The sequence below is a fragment of the Aricia agestis genome, chromosome 4 (genome assembly GCF_905147365.1).
Source record: "Aricia agestis chromosome 4, ilAriAges1.1, whole genome shotgun sequence".
NCBI classification, from domain to species: Eukaryota; Metazoa; Arthropoda; class Insecta; order Lepidoptera; family Lycaenidae; genus Aricia; species Aricia agestis.
Window position 1 is genome coordinate 17,658,789 of NC_056409.1, and position 17,053 is coordinate 17,675,841.

At 37.2% G+C, this 17,053-nt stretch overlaps 1 protein-coding gene across 6 annotated transcripts in view; it reads left to right on the top strand.

The window, feature by feature from the left end:
- Positions 1-17,053, top strand: part of LOC121726630 (ETS-like protein pointed) — a 141,998-nt gene that overhangs the window by 91,194 nt on the left and 33,751 nt on the right. For 4 of the 6 annotated variants that reach the window (XM_042114065.1, XM_042114066.1, XM_042114067.1 and 1 more), the window contains exon 4: positions 15,949-16,065. In XM_042114065.1, the coding sequence (XP_041969999.1) occupies positions 15,949-16,065 (117 nt within the window). Of the gene's footprint in view, positions 1-7,156; positions 7,466-15,948; positions 16,066-17,053 lie in introns of all 6 variants that reach the window. The other 2 variants (XM_042114069.1, XM_042114070.1) reach the window with 1 other exon arrangement.

Sequence of the window (17,053 nt, forward strand, 5' to 3'; positions counted from 1 at the left end):
GTCGTAATTACTAAGAAGCGGATGAATATGAAATAATAGATTTAATTTAAATAAATTATCACGTTACAAATTAGTGAGGATTCTTTAAGAAAATAAATTTCAAATTAGGAGCATAATTATATGGTCCGTATGATGTAGAACTATTTCATAAATATAAACATAAATTCGGCTGAATAGGGTAAAACGGTGTATGGCGGCCGTAACACGGCGTTAATAGCTTCCACCGTCGTTTAACATGACGGCCTATTTTTGTAAACGGCCCCAAACTTTACGACGAAAACTAATTGATGCCAATTAGAAATTAGAACTAATTTGAATTTTTGCTTGTGTTGTGTTATTTTTTTATTTCATGTATCTTGAGCTATGCCATAAGGCATAAGTTTCATAGGGTGGAAAAAAAAACAATACAATTCAATTGTAATTCTAACTCATACATATTTTATAGTATCCATCAATCGAGAACAATAACATATCTAGTACTTATCTATCTTTTCAAAACGTACAATTTTCATTGCCATTTTTTTGCTAATGTTTGTACCATCGAGGAATTTGATTCCTATGCAAGTGACAGACCAACGTTATTTGGTCGAATATGTCAATTTAATGTTAATTGTAATCTGTCAGCTGGGTTTGACGTAGCGCAACCAAACTACTTAGGTCCCCAATTTGCAAAGGAATCAACTTCTCTGATAGTACATAGTTAAAATGTGTGCCAATAAGAATATATTATTCTATTACATAAAAATGTGACAAAATGGAGTAAGTGGCAAACATTTACCACATATAGTATTGTTCCTGCGCGGGCTCCACGGCTCGACACTGAACTTCACCTACCGAATTAACATACAAAAGTACTGAAAACGCATACATTTGAATGTCTAATCGTCGCGCCCAATAAAACTGCTGTGACGTATTCAAATGTGAATCAATATTGTTCTGACTTTGAATTTTACCTTTATCAAGGCTTGTTTTGTTTGCTTGTACATTATGAAATTCTAAATAAGTAGCAAAGGCATTTTAACTGCAGTTAATATAACAGCTAAGTAAGCTGTTACCTTAGTCGTGACATTGATAAAAAGTTAGTTTTCAAATCATTTTCCTTATCGAAAGAGATTGCTACTTTAGCTAAGATTTAAAGTAATAACTGCAACTGTTATATAGGTACCTGGGCCTTACGTTAGCTATTCAAGTTACCATGTAATATATTTATCGAGTTTTATGGACCTAATAAAATAGCGTTTACCGCGTATTTCGCAGCAATTAATGCGAAATTTTGATAAGGTCGTAAAGTCGGCGGTCGGTCGCCGCCTGATGAGCTATCGCGTCGCCCACGCCGGTGACGAGCGTATCGCCGTTGGTGAAAAATAGGATTTTCTCCGCGGAGATTTTTCTCGCGGCGCGCGCGTGCGCGGGGGCGGTGGGAGGCGTTCGCCAATCGCGGTAGAGCCCGCCCCACGCTCCTCTCGCGCGAGCACGCCTCGCCGTCTAATTCACCCGACTATCGAGACACCCACGACCTAAAATCCACCGCATCACCCGCCTCGCCCCGAATACGTTCCAAGAAAAATATTAATGAGCTCGTATCGTGCCAATCGATCCCCGCTATTTATATTCCGGCTTACCCCTCGGATTGCGGTGCGACACACACGATAAAACGTAATTTACAAACAATGGCCCCCAAAAATAGCAAAAACTTCCTCGTATAAAACATAGGTATCGCGGAATCGGTGTCGGCAAAAAACTATCCGAACCACCACCTGCTCGCAATTAAAAACTTTAATTTGAATCTCTCAGTCTCCAAAGCCAGTTAACGATAAATCATTCTCCCCGAAGCTACAAGTAGTTAAGACCAGTAGCGACCCATTCAACCATAAAACTTTATAGCCGCTCCGCGAGTCGATTTCCTCGGACGAGGCTCGAGAATGATCTCATAAAGAAAAACTGCTAACAAAGAGGCGATCTCGAGTAGGTAGTTGAGTCGTTAATGACCCAGTAATAACCGAAGTGTTGTTTTCCGAAGTGTTCGGTGCATAAAAGTACCGAGCGCGTTATCACCGCGATAAGGGGCTCCTTAACGCGACTTATCGTGTTTCATTAATATGTAGATTGGGAGTGAGCAAATGGGAGCGGTCTCGTACTTAATTGACGTATCCTTCGAACCATAAGGCCCGTGTCTCGCGAGCCCCGACAAAAACCAGCCGACTTTTTTCTAGAATGCGATTGGATATAAATTACCATCGCCTTATACGCCGGCCGGTGTGGCGCGGGGATATCTGTATCAGTATTTTCGACATAATATATGGGCATATCTCGCTTGTTAAACAAATATCGGGTGATTAAGTGTTCCGAGCTCAATGTGTAACACTTTTTACACCTACGTGTCGGTTTCGATGCCGGACCAGATAAATTTGTCTCGATAGGGGCATAAAGATTATTACGGTTATTAAATCTTATTAAATGTTACGGCGGAAAACGATTTAATTCGCGTAAAAACTCTCGTCGGGTTTGATAAGGGCGATGATTCAAAACTGACAATATTCCATTTGAAATCTTTGCTCAAAACGGTCTAAACAAAAGACGCAGTAGCTGACATGCTGCGATGATGCTGTACACTTGTACAGTAATTACCTATTGTGCTCACATTTATCATCGGGCAGCTCGGGCCGCGCCGCGCGCGTCACCCCACAGACTCCACATAACATTTTAATTGCGCGGCCTAAGGTCAAATCACTTGAGGACGCGATACGCCTGTACCATTCATCTGTGCCTGTTATACTACGCTTATGAAAAAGGTTAATATCATTGTCGTTGTTTTATCAACTAACTAGACGTTGCCGTTCGCGCAGAAATAAGTTTTTCTTGAGTTCACAGTATTTTAACATCGAGACAGCACATATTCCTTATTACTAATATTACGGATATGTATGTTGCACACGGATTTGTTATAGCAAACGTTTGTCTACAAGTATTCCAGAAATATTTGGCTGTTTATAATCGTTGTTTATTTTCGGGAAAATGTACACGCTAAGTTACGCTGCAAACAATGTAACAGTCAAGTTGTTATACAATACATTGTTCCACATTCGCGTCATTTCGCCGAAGAATCCATTGTCGCGGTGTTGTTGTACACAACAGTTAAAATCTCGCTAACGGCCCATCAAAACAAATCCGCGGGAACAAACGTGTTTGAAAACTTTCATGTCAACATCACTTTCAAGCTGTTTTGATTCCATGTCTCTAAATACGTTGTTACCTTTATCAGAAATACAGGCAAGCAAGCAAGTTCGCAAGTTCATATAAGTATTTTATATGAACTTGCAAACTTTAATTTGAAAAATGTAAATAACGTAAAATGTAAATAGTAGACTGTAGAGGTACAGTTATTGACAATTCATTAAAAAAATATCTCAATTCTCAACCAAAAACTGCAAAACCAAAAGCAGTTTTGAATATTCGTAGAATTCCATTTTCCTCGAGTCCATTGTGTGGAGTATCGTGGTTAACAGGAGTTTAATTTGTTTAGTATTCATGCGGGTGTCCACTTTCCTATTAAGGGGTCGGGGCTCGACCCCGCGGCCCCGGTGTCGCAGTGCAATTGACACTGACACCGCCGCGGGCACGGCACTAATTGCGCTCCTCTAAGATTTACTGTAATTAACCATCCATCAAGTCCTGAGCTATTACTTTTTAATTACAACTCTGATTTGGCTTTGGTTTATTCGTATGACATTGTTACTTTTGGTGTTATTTCGTAATATATGCCAACACAGACTAACAGCTATATCAGAAAAAGGCATGATATTATGTATTTTGCTTTGATACGTTACAACAACTGTAGTAATATTTACCTAAATATCAATATGAAATTTGGTAGCCCGTAGCGCCGTAGCACAGTGCTACGAAAATGTATAAATTATAATATTCGTAGAACCATAACACATCTACCTTATCACAGCCAACTGAATTATACAATGCATCTAGTTAGATCCACCGAGACATAAATGAGATGAAACAAATTTAATGTGATAGACGCGGGGGGACGAATTGGGCGCGACATCGAGTTACTTGACCCGAGCTGAGCCAGTGGACAGCGGGCACTGGACCGCGGCGCACTATACAGCTCGCAACTCTTCTAATCTGTACAAAATTTGTTATTTAGCTAACCTAACTCAAGGGAAGCCCGTACCCTACTAGACATATATTTAGATTTCGTTGTAAGTAATATTTAGGTATAGATAGTTTATAATATTATGTTGTGGTTGATTTGTTTATAAGCTTTATGGGGGTGGCATTGTCGGTCACCGACAAAACCCCTTAAATAAATTGATTAAAAAAAAAACTAGTACATCTTCGTTACTGTTTTGTCAAAAGTACACAGCTGAACTCAGCAAAAGTCAGAGAGACGTTTATAAAACTTTAAAGGTAGTTTAAAGTTTTATCAACGACGATTAAAACAGTACCCCAATTGTAGAATACAGTAGTAGAATATAGTATCAAATACCAAATAATACTGCATTAAATTACTCTAAGTAGAAACATCCGCTTACGGTTCTAATCTGTTCTCGATTTGCGTTGATATTGTGATAGTTAATTCATTACTTTAAGTATACTGCTGAAGTAAGCAAATGTTAGGAATAAACTAATAAACTTCAGAGGTACTAAACATACAAAGCATACCATTACCGTAGAGGAATAAATAGGTCTCTGCCATTACTCATGTTCCAAAAAAGATAAAAAATGGTAGCCTCACTCACAATGCTGAATCCGTTCATTCCGTTCCGTTCAATTACACGTTGAGTCAATCAAATTGAGAGCGTAATTCGTCGCGACATATTATGCTAGAATTTCTAGAAGGCTAAAAGTTGACAATAATTTTAATAATTTAACAGCTGTGATTCAATGTATTGAGGTTGAGTCGAGGAGTCCATTGTCCGCCAATATTGGTCAAAGAGGGCTATTGAATGGAGCCTATAGCGCACACGATCATATCAATACCTCTGTACATGCGTGATCGCCGCGGAGACATCGTGATCACGTGGTCACACGATTTTTACGCACCATCGAGCATATAAAGGATAGGATATAAGACGAAGTACTTAAAAAAAACTACGCAAGATTATTATAACTAATGTAGAGAATTAATTTTGAGTGTTTATTTCATCATATTTTTCAATCTATTCCTAATTTCTTACAAGCCCTCTTCAATGCGAAGTTCTGACGCAGAGACTTAATAGAATTATAATAAAAACAGCTGGAGGCCGGGGCATTGTGGAAACGTATTAGAGTATTAGAGGCTCCCCAGCGGAGACTCGCGCGGCCCAAATTTGATTTTTATTGGGACCAATAGCCCCCATCATCTTCGAGCACTTTATATTTATTTATATTGAATATACACTCCAAAATTAGGCGCTTGAAGCTTGTGATTATCTATTTAAATTATCTTGTACACTGTCAATAACTTAGTAGCTTAATCCTTAATAGATGAAGCTCAAACATTTGTATTTGTTATAAATGTTAATTTACTATATGTAAATTGCTTGAGTACCGTGTGAAAATTGGTTACACTTACCCCATTATTAACACTTAATAACCGATATTCATATTTACAACACTTTCATTGGGACCCCTCTCGGTTATTACGACGAAATGAAGATGTTTACTGGTATTTAACCCTTGAACCGGCGGGTAACGAGCCCCACTAATCAATTCATTGTGTAAGTCAAAGACTTCTACATCAGTTTAAATAGAAGTCTTTGGTGTAAGTGCGCGTATTATTTATTATCGTGGTACATTGTAGAGCTATGAAAGGGATTTGAAGTGTTACTTTCGTCCATCTACTTTAATTTTCAAAATTTTCAAATTGTTTCATTTTATTAGGCGCACCATTAACAGTATCTCTAATCTAACATATAAAATTCTCGTATCACGGTGTGCGTGGTTGAACGCCTCTGAAACGGTTGACCGATTTTCGTGAATCATAGCGAGCATATCGGCTAGGGTGCAAAATCGGAGAACATCTACTTTTCATATTATTAAGTGCATTTTTTGAATAAATAATAGTAAATCATATCAATAACAATAGGGATGATGACAAGGTCAAAGATTAGCGAATTTTGTTAATAAAATAAAGAAATCAGGGTAAAAAATAAGTGTTCCCAAAATTTCAGCTTGATAGCATTTGTATTTTTTTTTTTGCTATGCGCCTTCAAAGTTGGATATTCAAGTCGATTTTTTTTTTCAATTAAATTTCTTAATATTTGTATACAATTCGATAACTTATGCAATTAAAAGCAACTTTTGTTATGAAACCACGTTCATAAACGCAATATTTAATATACCTGTCGAACAAAGTTGTCTTCCGATGCATACAAACTACGAAAGACTGACGTCACACTTTCGTAGCTCTTTGTATGGAGCGTTTCGGGCAGGTCTTTTTTATGAGATATTTGAATTGTCATATCTTTTTTTAAGTGTCTTTCAATTACCGATAAGAAAAAAAAATAGTCATCATGCCTATTAGAGACTGACGGCCACGGCGACCATTGTTTGTGCGACGGGATAGCGATGGACGTTGCCGTGGTGGACTCATTTATTCACTTCTATAAAATAATATAGGCGAAATACTTTACACGCCAAAGCAACGTTTTCCGGGACAGCTAGTAAGGTATAAAGACTTTATCAATAACAAAATAATATATTTCATAACAAATAAAACCTCATTTTTCACTAAAGCCTACATAATTAGGTCGCAAATTGCCCACGCAAAAACTCAATTTGAACGGTTTCAGGAACGTTACAAACATGTAAGTGCACTTTAACCCCGGCCACAAAAGTTAGCGAGTCGTCACGGTCTGTCGGTGTGTGAACCGGGGGTTGAGGGTGGCGAGGGAACTGGGGTAGCGGGCCGGAAGCGCACCTGTGGGAATGCGCCGATTCCACAGCCCCCCTGACTCCGTTTCGAACATTCCCTTATCTCTTAATTACTTTTCGGTTAGGCTATTAGGTTTTTAGACTATAAGGGTTATAAACGAGGAGTGGAGTGCAAAATTTGCTTCGTCGATGGAAATAAGATTAGGTTGAGATCGGAGAATCAATATTCTTAGATAGCAATCATTCTTATTTCATCTAATGCGTCATTCCCATACCATATTTCCAGGCAAAAATAGCAGCACAAATGATAATAATTAGCAACATTACGTGACAAGAAATAATTAACAAAATGAAAAACAGTGAGGAGTGTTTAAACTGACTGGAAGACATTAAACGAAGTGTGATATTTAAATAAATTATTTATATAAATTGTGAATATAGACTAACTCAGACGAATGTATATAAACGTAGTGCTAGAGAGATACATAAGGCAGTATTTGGAAGAGCTAACCCGTAGGCCGTGGAAGACATCCAGGAACGGCGTTCGCAGGCATGGGAATCAAAGTCATGATGAAAGCTTTTAATAAGCCTAAAGGTTAGTATATTCATAAGCCATAGTATTAAGTAATTTCAACTATAGATTTAGTTTAACTTTTATAGTAAGACATTACACCAAACTGACTGTCTATGCCGAATATTCGCACAGTGTTATGAATCTATCAAGAAAGTGACAATGTTTGGAAATACACCATTTATTGTAGTAGCTGACAATATGTTTGGTGTGAATGCAGTCTAATTAAAATGGGTGATACACTAGACTTTACATAAGATAAATCTTCTATGTGATACAAGTTTATTTGCGCAGTAAACTATTTAACTGTCTTAATAATATGGGTTATTATCAGAACTAGAAGACTAACCATTAATCAATAAACTTGCACAACTCTCGCCCGCATCTACTGTGTATAGTGGTCCATCAAGCGGCGATTCTGCCAACATTACCATAATTTTCAATCGAGCGTCCATGTTGCCCAACTTGTACGTCGTTTTATTACTTCACCGTTACTAAACCGTACTCTATAATCAAGTGGTAAATTATCATAGGAACAATATTATTATATTGACTCATCGCACAGGCTGTGCCCGCTAATACGAGGCATTTTATAGTCATTATACTGTACTGCGCTGGCTAGGTTTAGTGCTCAAAATGTCTAACAGTCGTTAAAGTGTACCTACATACATTTTAAGACTTACAAACTAATGAAGAGATCCACACTGTGTGTGCATGTGTCACTTTTACAATGTTTTGTCCCTGTCTATCAAGCTGCTTTTCTTAAGTATTAGATACGGATCACAAAGAAACAAATATTATATTATACACAGTTCGGATGTTTTTATTTCTAAGGGGCTATCTCTAGGACTAATTCTACTTGGATGAATTTCTATATTATTTTCTAACCTAAATAGTCTGTAGGCCTCTGAATTAATGCTATTGTTTTATCAATATTTATTGGAATATACGTTCAACAGTATCGTGTATTGTGAAAAGCGATGTATCATCCTCTGCGTGTGACGCAACGCTCTCGGTTTCGCCTGCACTTGTACCACATGTGAACGCGCCGTGACCACGACAAATGTATGAAAAACGATTCCAATACGGCTATGTACTTGGACTAGTTGAGTATTTCTTTCGAAGTTTTATGTGGTTGGTGACCAGCTTCACTTTTCACTTAATCGTCTTAACTTATATTCTTGAAAAAATAAACTAATCCCAGGATATGGCTTAACTTCAAGACATAACTGTCCACTGATATATTTCCAATATCCAAATATCGCCATTTCTGGCAAAAAGGGACTTACTACCTTTTGCCTAAAATATTGTAGACTTTGAACACGAAGAGCCCACAAGTAAGCCACAGCCTTCCGTTCATTGTAGTATCGCGTGCGTCTTTCGGTTGCCACTCGGTCGCTTGCGTAACGCTCATCACCGTAATTATGATCTGCGCCGTGCGCGCTCTGCTGATCTTGAAAGCGAAGACCTTGGGAACCACCAAACCCGTGCGCACTGACAAGAACGGGGTAAAAGTAGTAAACTTATGAATATTCATTACGCTAAAATATGTGTAAATAAACATTAAACGCTCCACATAAGTTGTTTTGCACTTAAGTTTTACGTGTGTAACACATTTTTGATATTTTAAAGAATTGATATGCCCCAACTCCAAGATGCTTTTAAACCCCTTTTTAGGGTTCCGTAGCTAAATGGCAAAAAACGGAACACTTAGTTAACATAATATTATGTATTAGTTGCTAATTAATTGATGTCTTCAGAGTGCCAGTCGCCTTTTATTTTGTCCTCCAACTCTACCTATGGGGGTCAAATCAATTATTTGGCTATAAAATATAATAGGTAGTAGGTACATAAGACAGCCAAAACATTAAACAGTGTAAAGGCCAAACGCATCGAGCATTAATCATCGAACAAAAAACAACATCAAGAGGAACGTTTCAATCTTCGGAGCACCAAAAAGTCCGAAGTAATTTATTCGATTCTTTTTCTATTACATCAAAAAGAGACGAGTGCCTAATCCCCGAAGACAAATTTACGAGACAAATACAGTAGCTAGTATAACAATTGGGTATAACAAAGGCGTCTAGTACGGGAGCCGGCGGCGCGGCGGTGCGGGGCGGCGCGGGGGCGGCGGGGGCGGCCATTCACGGCGCTGATTGGCTCGTCCGGTGCGCGCTCAATGAGATGATGGACCAGGCCGCAGCGCCTACGACCAGCGCCGAGATCGACGATTACACACCATTGTTATGAAGCCGTTGTAAATCGATTTAATACTTACGAGTACGTATAAAAATTATACTCTACAAAAAATCCCAATCACTACGAAACTTGATTTAAATGTTAGTTCAAGTTACACATTACCTAGGAATAAATAAGTCGATGTTAAATATGTTATGTTGTATTTATGCAAAATTATTTTAATGATCCAATATAATAGATATATACGAGTCGTAGAGTAAATATTTTGAATGCAAAAAGGCGCACGCGCTGCGCGCGTCACGCGACGAGGTTCAAGCGAACAATGGCTGCAGACAGAGAAACACTTTTGTCTGCCCCTCTATTGTGCCTTGCCAGCCCACAAAAAAGGCTTAAAATGTATTATATTATTAGGTCTTCACAATGCTTCTAACTGCTCATATTAGTCAGACATTCCTAACCCTTACGCTTAAATTAATTCATAACAATATAAGGTCTTGGAGTTCATGAATGAATTCCACTTACAAGTAAAACGGACAGTGTAAAATATCGCCCATTGCCCAAACAGCTAAAACTACGTATTTCCCATAAAATATACAAAGTACAATGAGGCTCTACATTTTGATACAAATACAACTATAAGATTTGACTCTACGGATAATTTAATAACAAATAGTTCAACATCAATCAGTCAAGTTACTTTTGTTCGCCTACTTGAAACAGATGACCTTTATTGTCTAACACCAACCTAAAATGCGATACGTTTAAATTCAGGTATTCAAAGGTAGAGTTAAAAGGTGTTGCAGAGTTAAATCTTTTATAATTAAAAAAAAATATATGCGTTCGTTTTATAAACCCTTAGCGTTAAGCGGAGCGGTAAAAATAGAGATATTACGTTTATTGCTACGACCGTTCAAATAAATTGCCACGCAACAAGTGCCTGCTCCCCCAGGCCCCAACCCTCGTACCACCTGTTGCCATTACACGGCTGGTGTGAACCGCCAGCGCCCAGCAAATTTGAATTTCGAACGCTTCATTTTTTCTGGCAATAGCCATGGCTTAATAAAACCATGAAAACACAGCCTAAAGCTTAAAAAATATTAAGACCTTTACATTAAAAAATAAACAAACATAAATTATTATTTACAGTCTGTCAAGAAAGTGAAGAAATTAAAAAGTGGCAACATCGTAGTGTCATCCCTTTTTTCTTAGATTAATTTGAAAGGGATGACACGACGATGTTGCCACTTTTTAATTTCACTTTCTTGACAGACTATACTTGTAGACACTAATGGCGTAAGAATATGCAAATAATTTTTAAATGAAGAACGCGACGTACCTATAATTACAACTTAATGCTAGTTATCAACCAAAACAAAAGCAAGAAATATCATAATTTTATTCATTATAAAATAATTTTATAACTAGGTACTCGCGCTTGTGTACAGCTGTTCTTAAATAGATCCCTTTAGATCAGTTTGTTTCCTCATAATAGGACAACGTACCACCCAAAAACTGTTAAAATTTAGAGACAAATTGGTTAATTAATCCCGAGTGACCGAAGGCTAGCGGGGCATTATTCGGCCGCAGCGGGCCGCATCTCCGGCCCATTGTGCCTTATCTACGCCATTCACGATTCGGCCCACTCCGATGATGCAGCCCCAGCTGACCTCCGACCAACCTCTACAGTCTAGATAGTAACATCTAAGTATGGTGCCAAACTTTACAATCTTCCATTTTTTTTTTAAGTTTGTTACCTCGTCACACTTAAATCGCTAAATCAATTTTAATCTGTATGTAGGTACGGATCCCATGCCATAAACGAAGTGCTGGGCAACATTCCGTTACTTTATAAACACAGAGGGCCTGTTTCACCAGTTCCTGATAAGTGCCGAATAGGCTATCCACCACTTAACTTGACAGATAGAGTATGGAGAATCTGTCAAATAAGTTGTAGATAGCCTATTCGGCACTTATCAGGAACTGGTGAAACAGTCCCTTAACAAAATACATCAGACACTTTATCAGCTGATAAAGGAAAATAAAAACAATAAATTAACTATATGTTTCCAAAATTTTACATCAATTGGCAAACACCGGCCACTTTACTGTACCTCTAGTATCTACATCGAAGTCACAAATCTCAGCAACGACTACAGCTGAGTGACTTCGACACTTGTGTTTTCGACACTGATGTTATCTCAAGTGTCTCGATAAGACTGTCCAGTGTCCAGTGTTCTGCACAGGCTGAGTGTTACACAATGGCTCAGGCTGGATACGTGCGTCCGGCGCGCCCGCGATTGTCCGCCAGAATGAAAGCGCAGGTGAAACATTTCTTACCCCAATACACAGTGGAGGGTTATAAATTAATGCAAATACACTTGTCATTATTACCTTCTGCTCTGACGGCTAATAGAGGGAGGATAATGTGTTGTGCTATGTGCAGGTGCTTTGATTTCCTGAAATAAATGTCTTCTATGCAAATTGTAGATTGGATTATTGACAATCTTTCCGATTAAGTTGAAATATTTATAACTGTTACAATGCTACGTTTAGCTTCTTTCTAGCTTTACTGTATTCTTTACAGTTGTACCAAAAAGTTTACTATAATCTGTTAACGTTATCCTTAGGATAAAAGAATTCGTTATCCTTTTTAGTATTCCGCAACAAAAGACGCGAACTTGTAAGCCTGCCTCGACTACCAGATTCCACGGAATAAACGTGTGCCAGCTCACACACGTTATCCATTAGGACACCAGATATCGTAAATTTTACTTCATGGTCAATGTAATTCTAAAACACGAGAAACGTTTTAAAATCCGAATGATCGGTTCGAATCCTCGACACCGCCGCTAAAGAATGAACGTTTACTGCAACAAAAAAGTCAAGTGTCTTTATTTCCGCAGATTCTTACATTTAATTACTCTGTACACGTGTATTTCATTCATAGTAATTATTAATGGATGTACGTGAGATGAGTATTTACTTTTTGTTAGCACATAACTCAAGTGCTGTTTAGTGAATGAGAAAATTGCAACATTCGTAGACCTTCTACGTAGTTCGTAGGTACATGTAGTCATGTACTATTGAGCGTTGTTGAGTGAGGAATAGGATGGTTGTAAACTATGATTCTCTGGTTACATAAATAATAAGGATTAATTAAATTACATTACATATAAATGCAAGTAGAATGTTAGCGACCAACACAAGCTTCGCGGCAGATAATATAAAAACAAAAAGCCTTCTTGTTAGCAAAAACATTGACTTTTAACTGTTCCGAAGTCAAAAAACAGATGGATCGGCATAAATCAAGACTTTTAAACGGCAGTGTACTGTACCGAGACGTAAGAATTACGGTTTTTTAACGATTACCTGATCTCTTATCCGGCAGTTAAACTCCTCCTGGCGGTACGTCGGAAACCACACGACAATTACATGAAATAATTTGGGACTAATTGCCGTGTTTAATGACGGAAAAGGAAGACTTTCCACCGAGTTTTTGCTCTATCATGGAATAACACCATACTTAAAGTAAATGAAACCAAATATTCTGAATAACTAGCAGTATATATCTCTTGCATCTGGCATTATCAGATTCGTAATAATTACACGGCAAATAAAAATTAAACTTACTTTATTCTAAAGTCTAGACTATAGAGCAAAAAACATAACGTATGAGTTTTTCTTATTTATTTCATCTATGATATAAGTAGACTTGAATTCAAATACTGTAGTCATAGCACTGATTAATTGTTATTATTAGAACAATAAACAACAATAAAAATGCGTATTACGCACGAGTATAATGGACACAGGTGTTCTGAGTGAACTTTTCTTACATTTTCTAGAAAAAAGAAAAATGTTAATGAAAAACATACCACGCAAAAAGTAATGCATGAATTATAATAAAGAGAAATATATAAATACACTGCTTCTCTCGAGCTCAGTAATAAATTAATAATGACAGCGAATAGCAATAAAATATATTTTTTACACGAAAACCTTATCTCTGTGTCATATCTGCTACTGTATTTGCTGCGATAGTATTTTTATTTTTATTTTTTATAATATATTATAAAAAATAAAAATAAAATATTTTAAATTTATTTTAAAAGTATAGCTTTTAAAATAAATTTAAAATGCAATGAATTTAAAATAAATTACTTTCAATTTTCAAACGAGCTTTTATTCGGACCCTGGCTTGAAATGTAGATTTAATTAAATCTTTATATCTATTGACTATTACCTATTACCTACCTCAAGTTTTGAAGTAGGTAAGATATTACGTATATACGAAAACGACTTAAAAATTAGGCTTTGGTGAGTGATAAAGCTCTTATTTTACAGAACCTAAAATTAACCTTGTTTGACGGTGACCAATGAAAAGCGCTAATGCATGGATAAACGTCTATCAAAAACCTTCACGAATCAAACTCTAATAGTATAAACTATAAAGGTAGAGACGTCTATATAAAGTGAGAAGAGTTCTCATACATGTACTGACTACTGAGTCAGGCGCAGCTGGTGACTGGTCACAGGTACATCACGACCGCAGTTCATGTCGGCTGATTAACTATTGCCCTATGATGCCCTGCACTTACATTACATTCTGAATACAGTATGCCTCGTCTTTCACTTATTAATAGAACGTCACGATTATATTATGCAACGCTGCTAGCAGAGTCTACAATAAACATAAACTTTGCATACTAAAGTTGTTCTTGAAGTTTCGTCAAAATACAAGTTCGAGGCAAATCCAATGATAAAGAGTATAAATTAGCAGTAGAACAAGATGAATTTAATTTCAAGTATTATAGAAAAAAGCTAGCCAGCGATCGAGCTTCAAGGATAAAAATATAAAACATTCAAATGATATCTGAAGGGTTCAACTAGAAGAAGCGGGCACCGACCGTGGGAGAGCAGTACAAATCTCAACATCTCAGAACTGGTCGGCAGGTGTGCAAGCCGCACGCACACTGGCGCATACCCACACACCCACACACCCACACACACGCACCGCGACCAGCGCACTTATGAATGAAGCCTGCGTCCCGCACACTCGATGCAATCTCGCTTGTTTATCTCTGATTTATTTTATTCCGAGCCGATCGTTCGGAAAGAAATCAACTTTTAATTTGTTGCTCACTACGAGCTCGAATACTTACCATTGAAATGAAGTGATTAATCTACTGATAATGATCGCCCGATGAGATCCACTTCTGATTAGAGGACGAGCGCCGAACGGTAATCATAATGTCTCGACTCGACTGCTCTGTATGATCGCCGATATAGTTCCGACTAAAAAGGCATAATTGTCGGTGCTCGAGTCATATTCCCATTTGCTCTACAAATTACAATATAGGCGGCGAGTAAATAGAGCCTCGTGAACCCTTTTACGATTAATTACAAATACTTTTTATTGTATGCACTGTCCGGTAACTACTTAGAAGTGGTAGAAAAGGGAGGTAGTGATTACCTTTCTCTCTCCTTAGAGGAGAAAACACTGATGAAATATTATAAAGTTACTGAACTTCAGACTTCAAAGCTTAATAGTTTTTGAACCTTATAGCCATAATAATATTATGACCAGACTCCATAGAATAGAAACCTTCATGCTACATCGCCCGATAATATTTTTTTTTTTGTAATTATAGCAGTGACATCTACGTCTATTTATCTACGTGTACTAATTACTGGACTAATCAAGTTACATACGTGTAAGAGCGTTCTGAATTATTTTGCATCTGATAGAAGCTTCATACCGTCGATATAAGGATTACTTTAAGACAAACTTAGATGTAAATAAATTCTGAATGGATGGATGTAGAGAGTGCAGCAGACGGAACGGGTTCCGATCGCAGATAGCATCGATCGTCCGATCCACCCTTAACCTTATCGACCGCATCTCAATACATATTTAGCTTCTACTTGCATGTGAACATTCTTGAAAAGCCTTATTTTATTCAACAAAATATTCTAGAGTCCTAATTGGTAGAATAAATTACCTGAGAGATACTTAATACATAAAATCGACTCTTTACAAGCTTATAAACTTGACAAAATATAAGTACAAATCACACTGTGGGTTATATATTATATGGTGGCGATCGAATCCCCATATTAAGTTATTCTGATACCATGGATGCTATGCTCGGTGATCGCTCAGGTCCAAACCCATTATAAACATGAGTCATGACAGATTTAACGTCGCTTCGACTTCAGAAAATTCCATAGTTGATTGTGATCTCACAACACAGAGCAATTTATATTTTTTATTATTATGATATTAACGATAGATTTTTTTGTTGCAGACATCCCGTCACAGGTGCCGCCGCTCACGCCCGGCACCAACAAGAAGATGGCCGAAGCGCTGAAGGCTACCTTCGCCTCGTGGGAGAAGGAGCAGCTGCGCCTCGGCGTACCCAAAGGTATGTCATTTTCCGCCTTTTTGCTAAGGGTCAATTCAGACCGCAACGCGACGCGTAGATCCATTTCTTAATTTGTATCGATTTGACAGATTTGCGAGACGTGTCACGCTTACGAAATCTGTCAATTCAGTACAAATTTAGAAAATATGCATCTAAGCGTCGCGTTGCGGTCTTAATTGACCCTAAAGTTAGTTCCGTACGAGTGTCTTAGGCTGGTTCTTCCCGCTAGGCTATTCGTTCTGAAAGAAATATATATTAATCTACTCAGAGAAAAATGATTTTTTTGTATGACTTTGGATTTGGATTCACTAACATTTGGCAATGACTAATTTTTTCCCTTATAATTTGATCAAACCTTGTAACTTACCTAATTCATTATCAAGCTAAAATGTATGGCTAAACTAAAAATCTACATTTTTCCAGTCCCAAGTCCTCCATTTATGCAAAAAAACGTCAATTTCCAAATTATTAGTTATTCACTTCATCATTAGAAGTCTACGTAGTGTGCTGCTCTACTTTGTTTTAAACAAAAAGCCTTGAATAAAACATATAGGTAGTAAAACAAAATAAAAACTAGTTTTTTTTATTAATTACAAATAACAGATTTTAAATGCACTAAATCTCAGATGTTAAAAAACCTAAAATTAAAATATAATCTCAATAGATTTTCATAAGTACGTTTAAAAATGTTTGGCAGCTGGAGTATAATAAAGAACCGCAATAATTTCTAGTCCTTTAAAATAGCAGAAACTACAATTTAGTGTCTAGACTTTTAATAGCAGCTTGAAGTTTAACGGCGCGTAATCATGAGGTTACCTATTTTATAATCTTGAAACAACCAATAAAAATACTTTACGACCAAAGTCTTTGTTGATGAAAGTTGAAAATTGTTATAAAGATTGTACATTCATAAATAAACATATTCAAGATTATATTTAAATGTTTAAGTTAAGTCAACTATTAAAAAAAAACCAGGAATTACCACTTT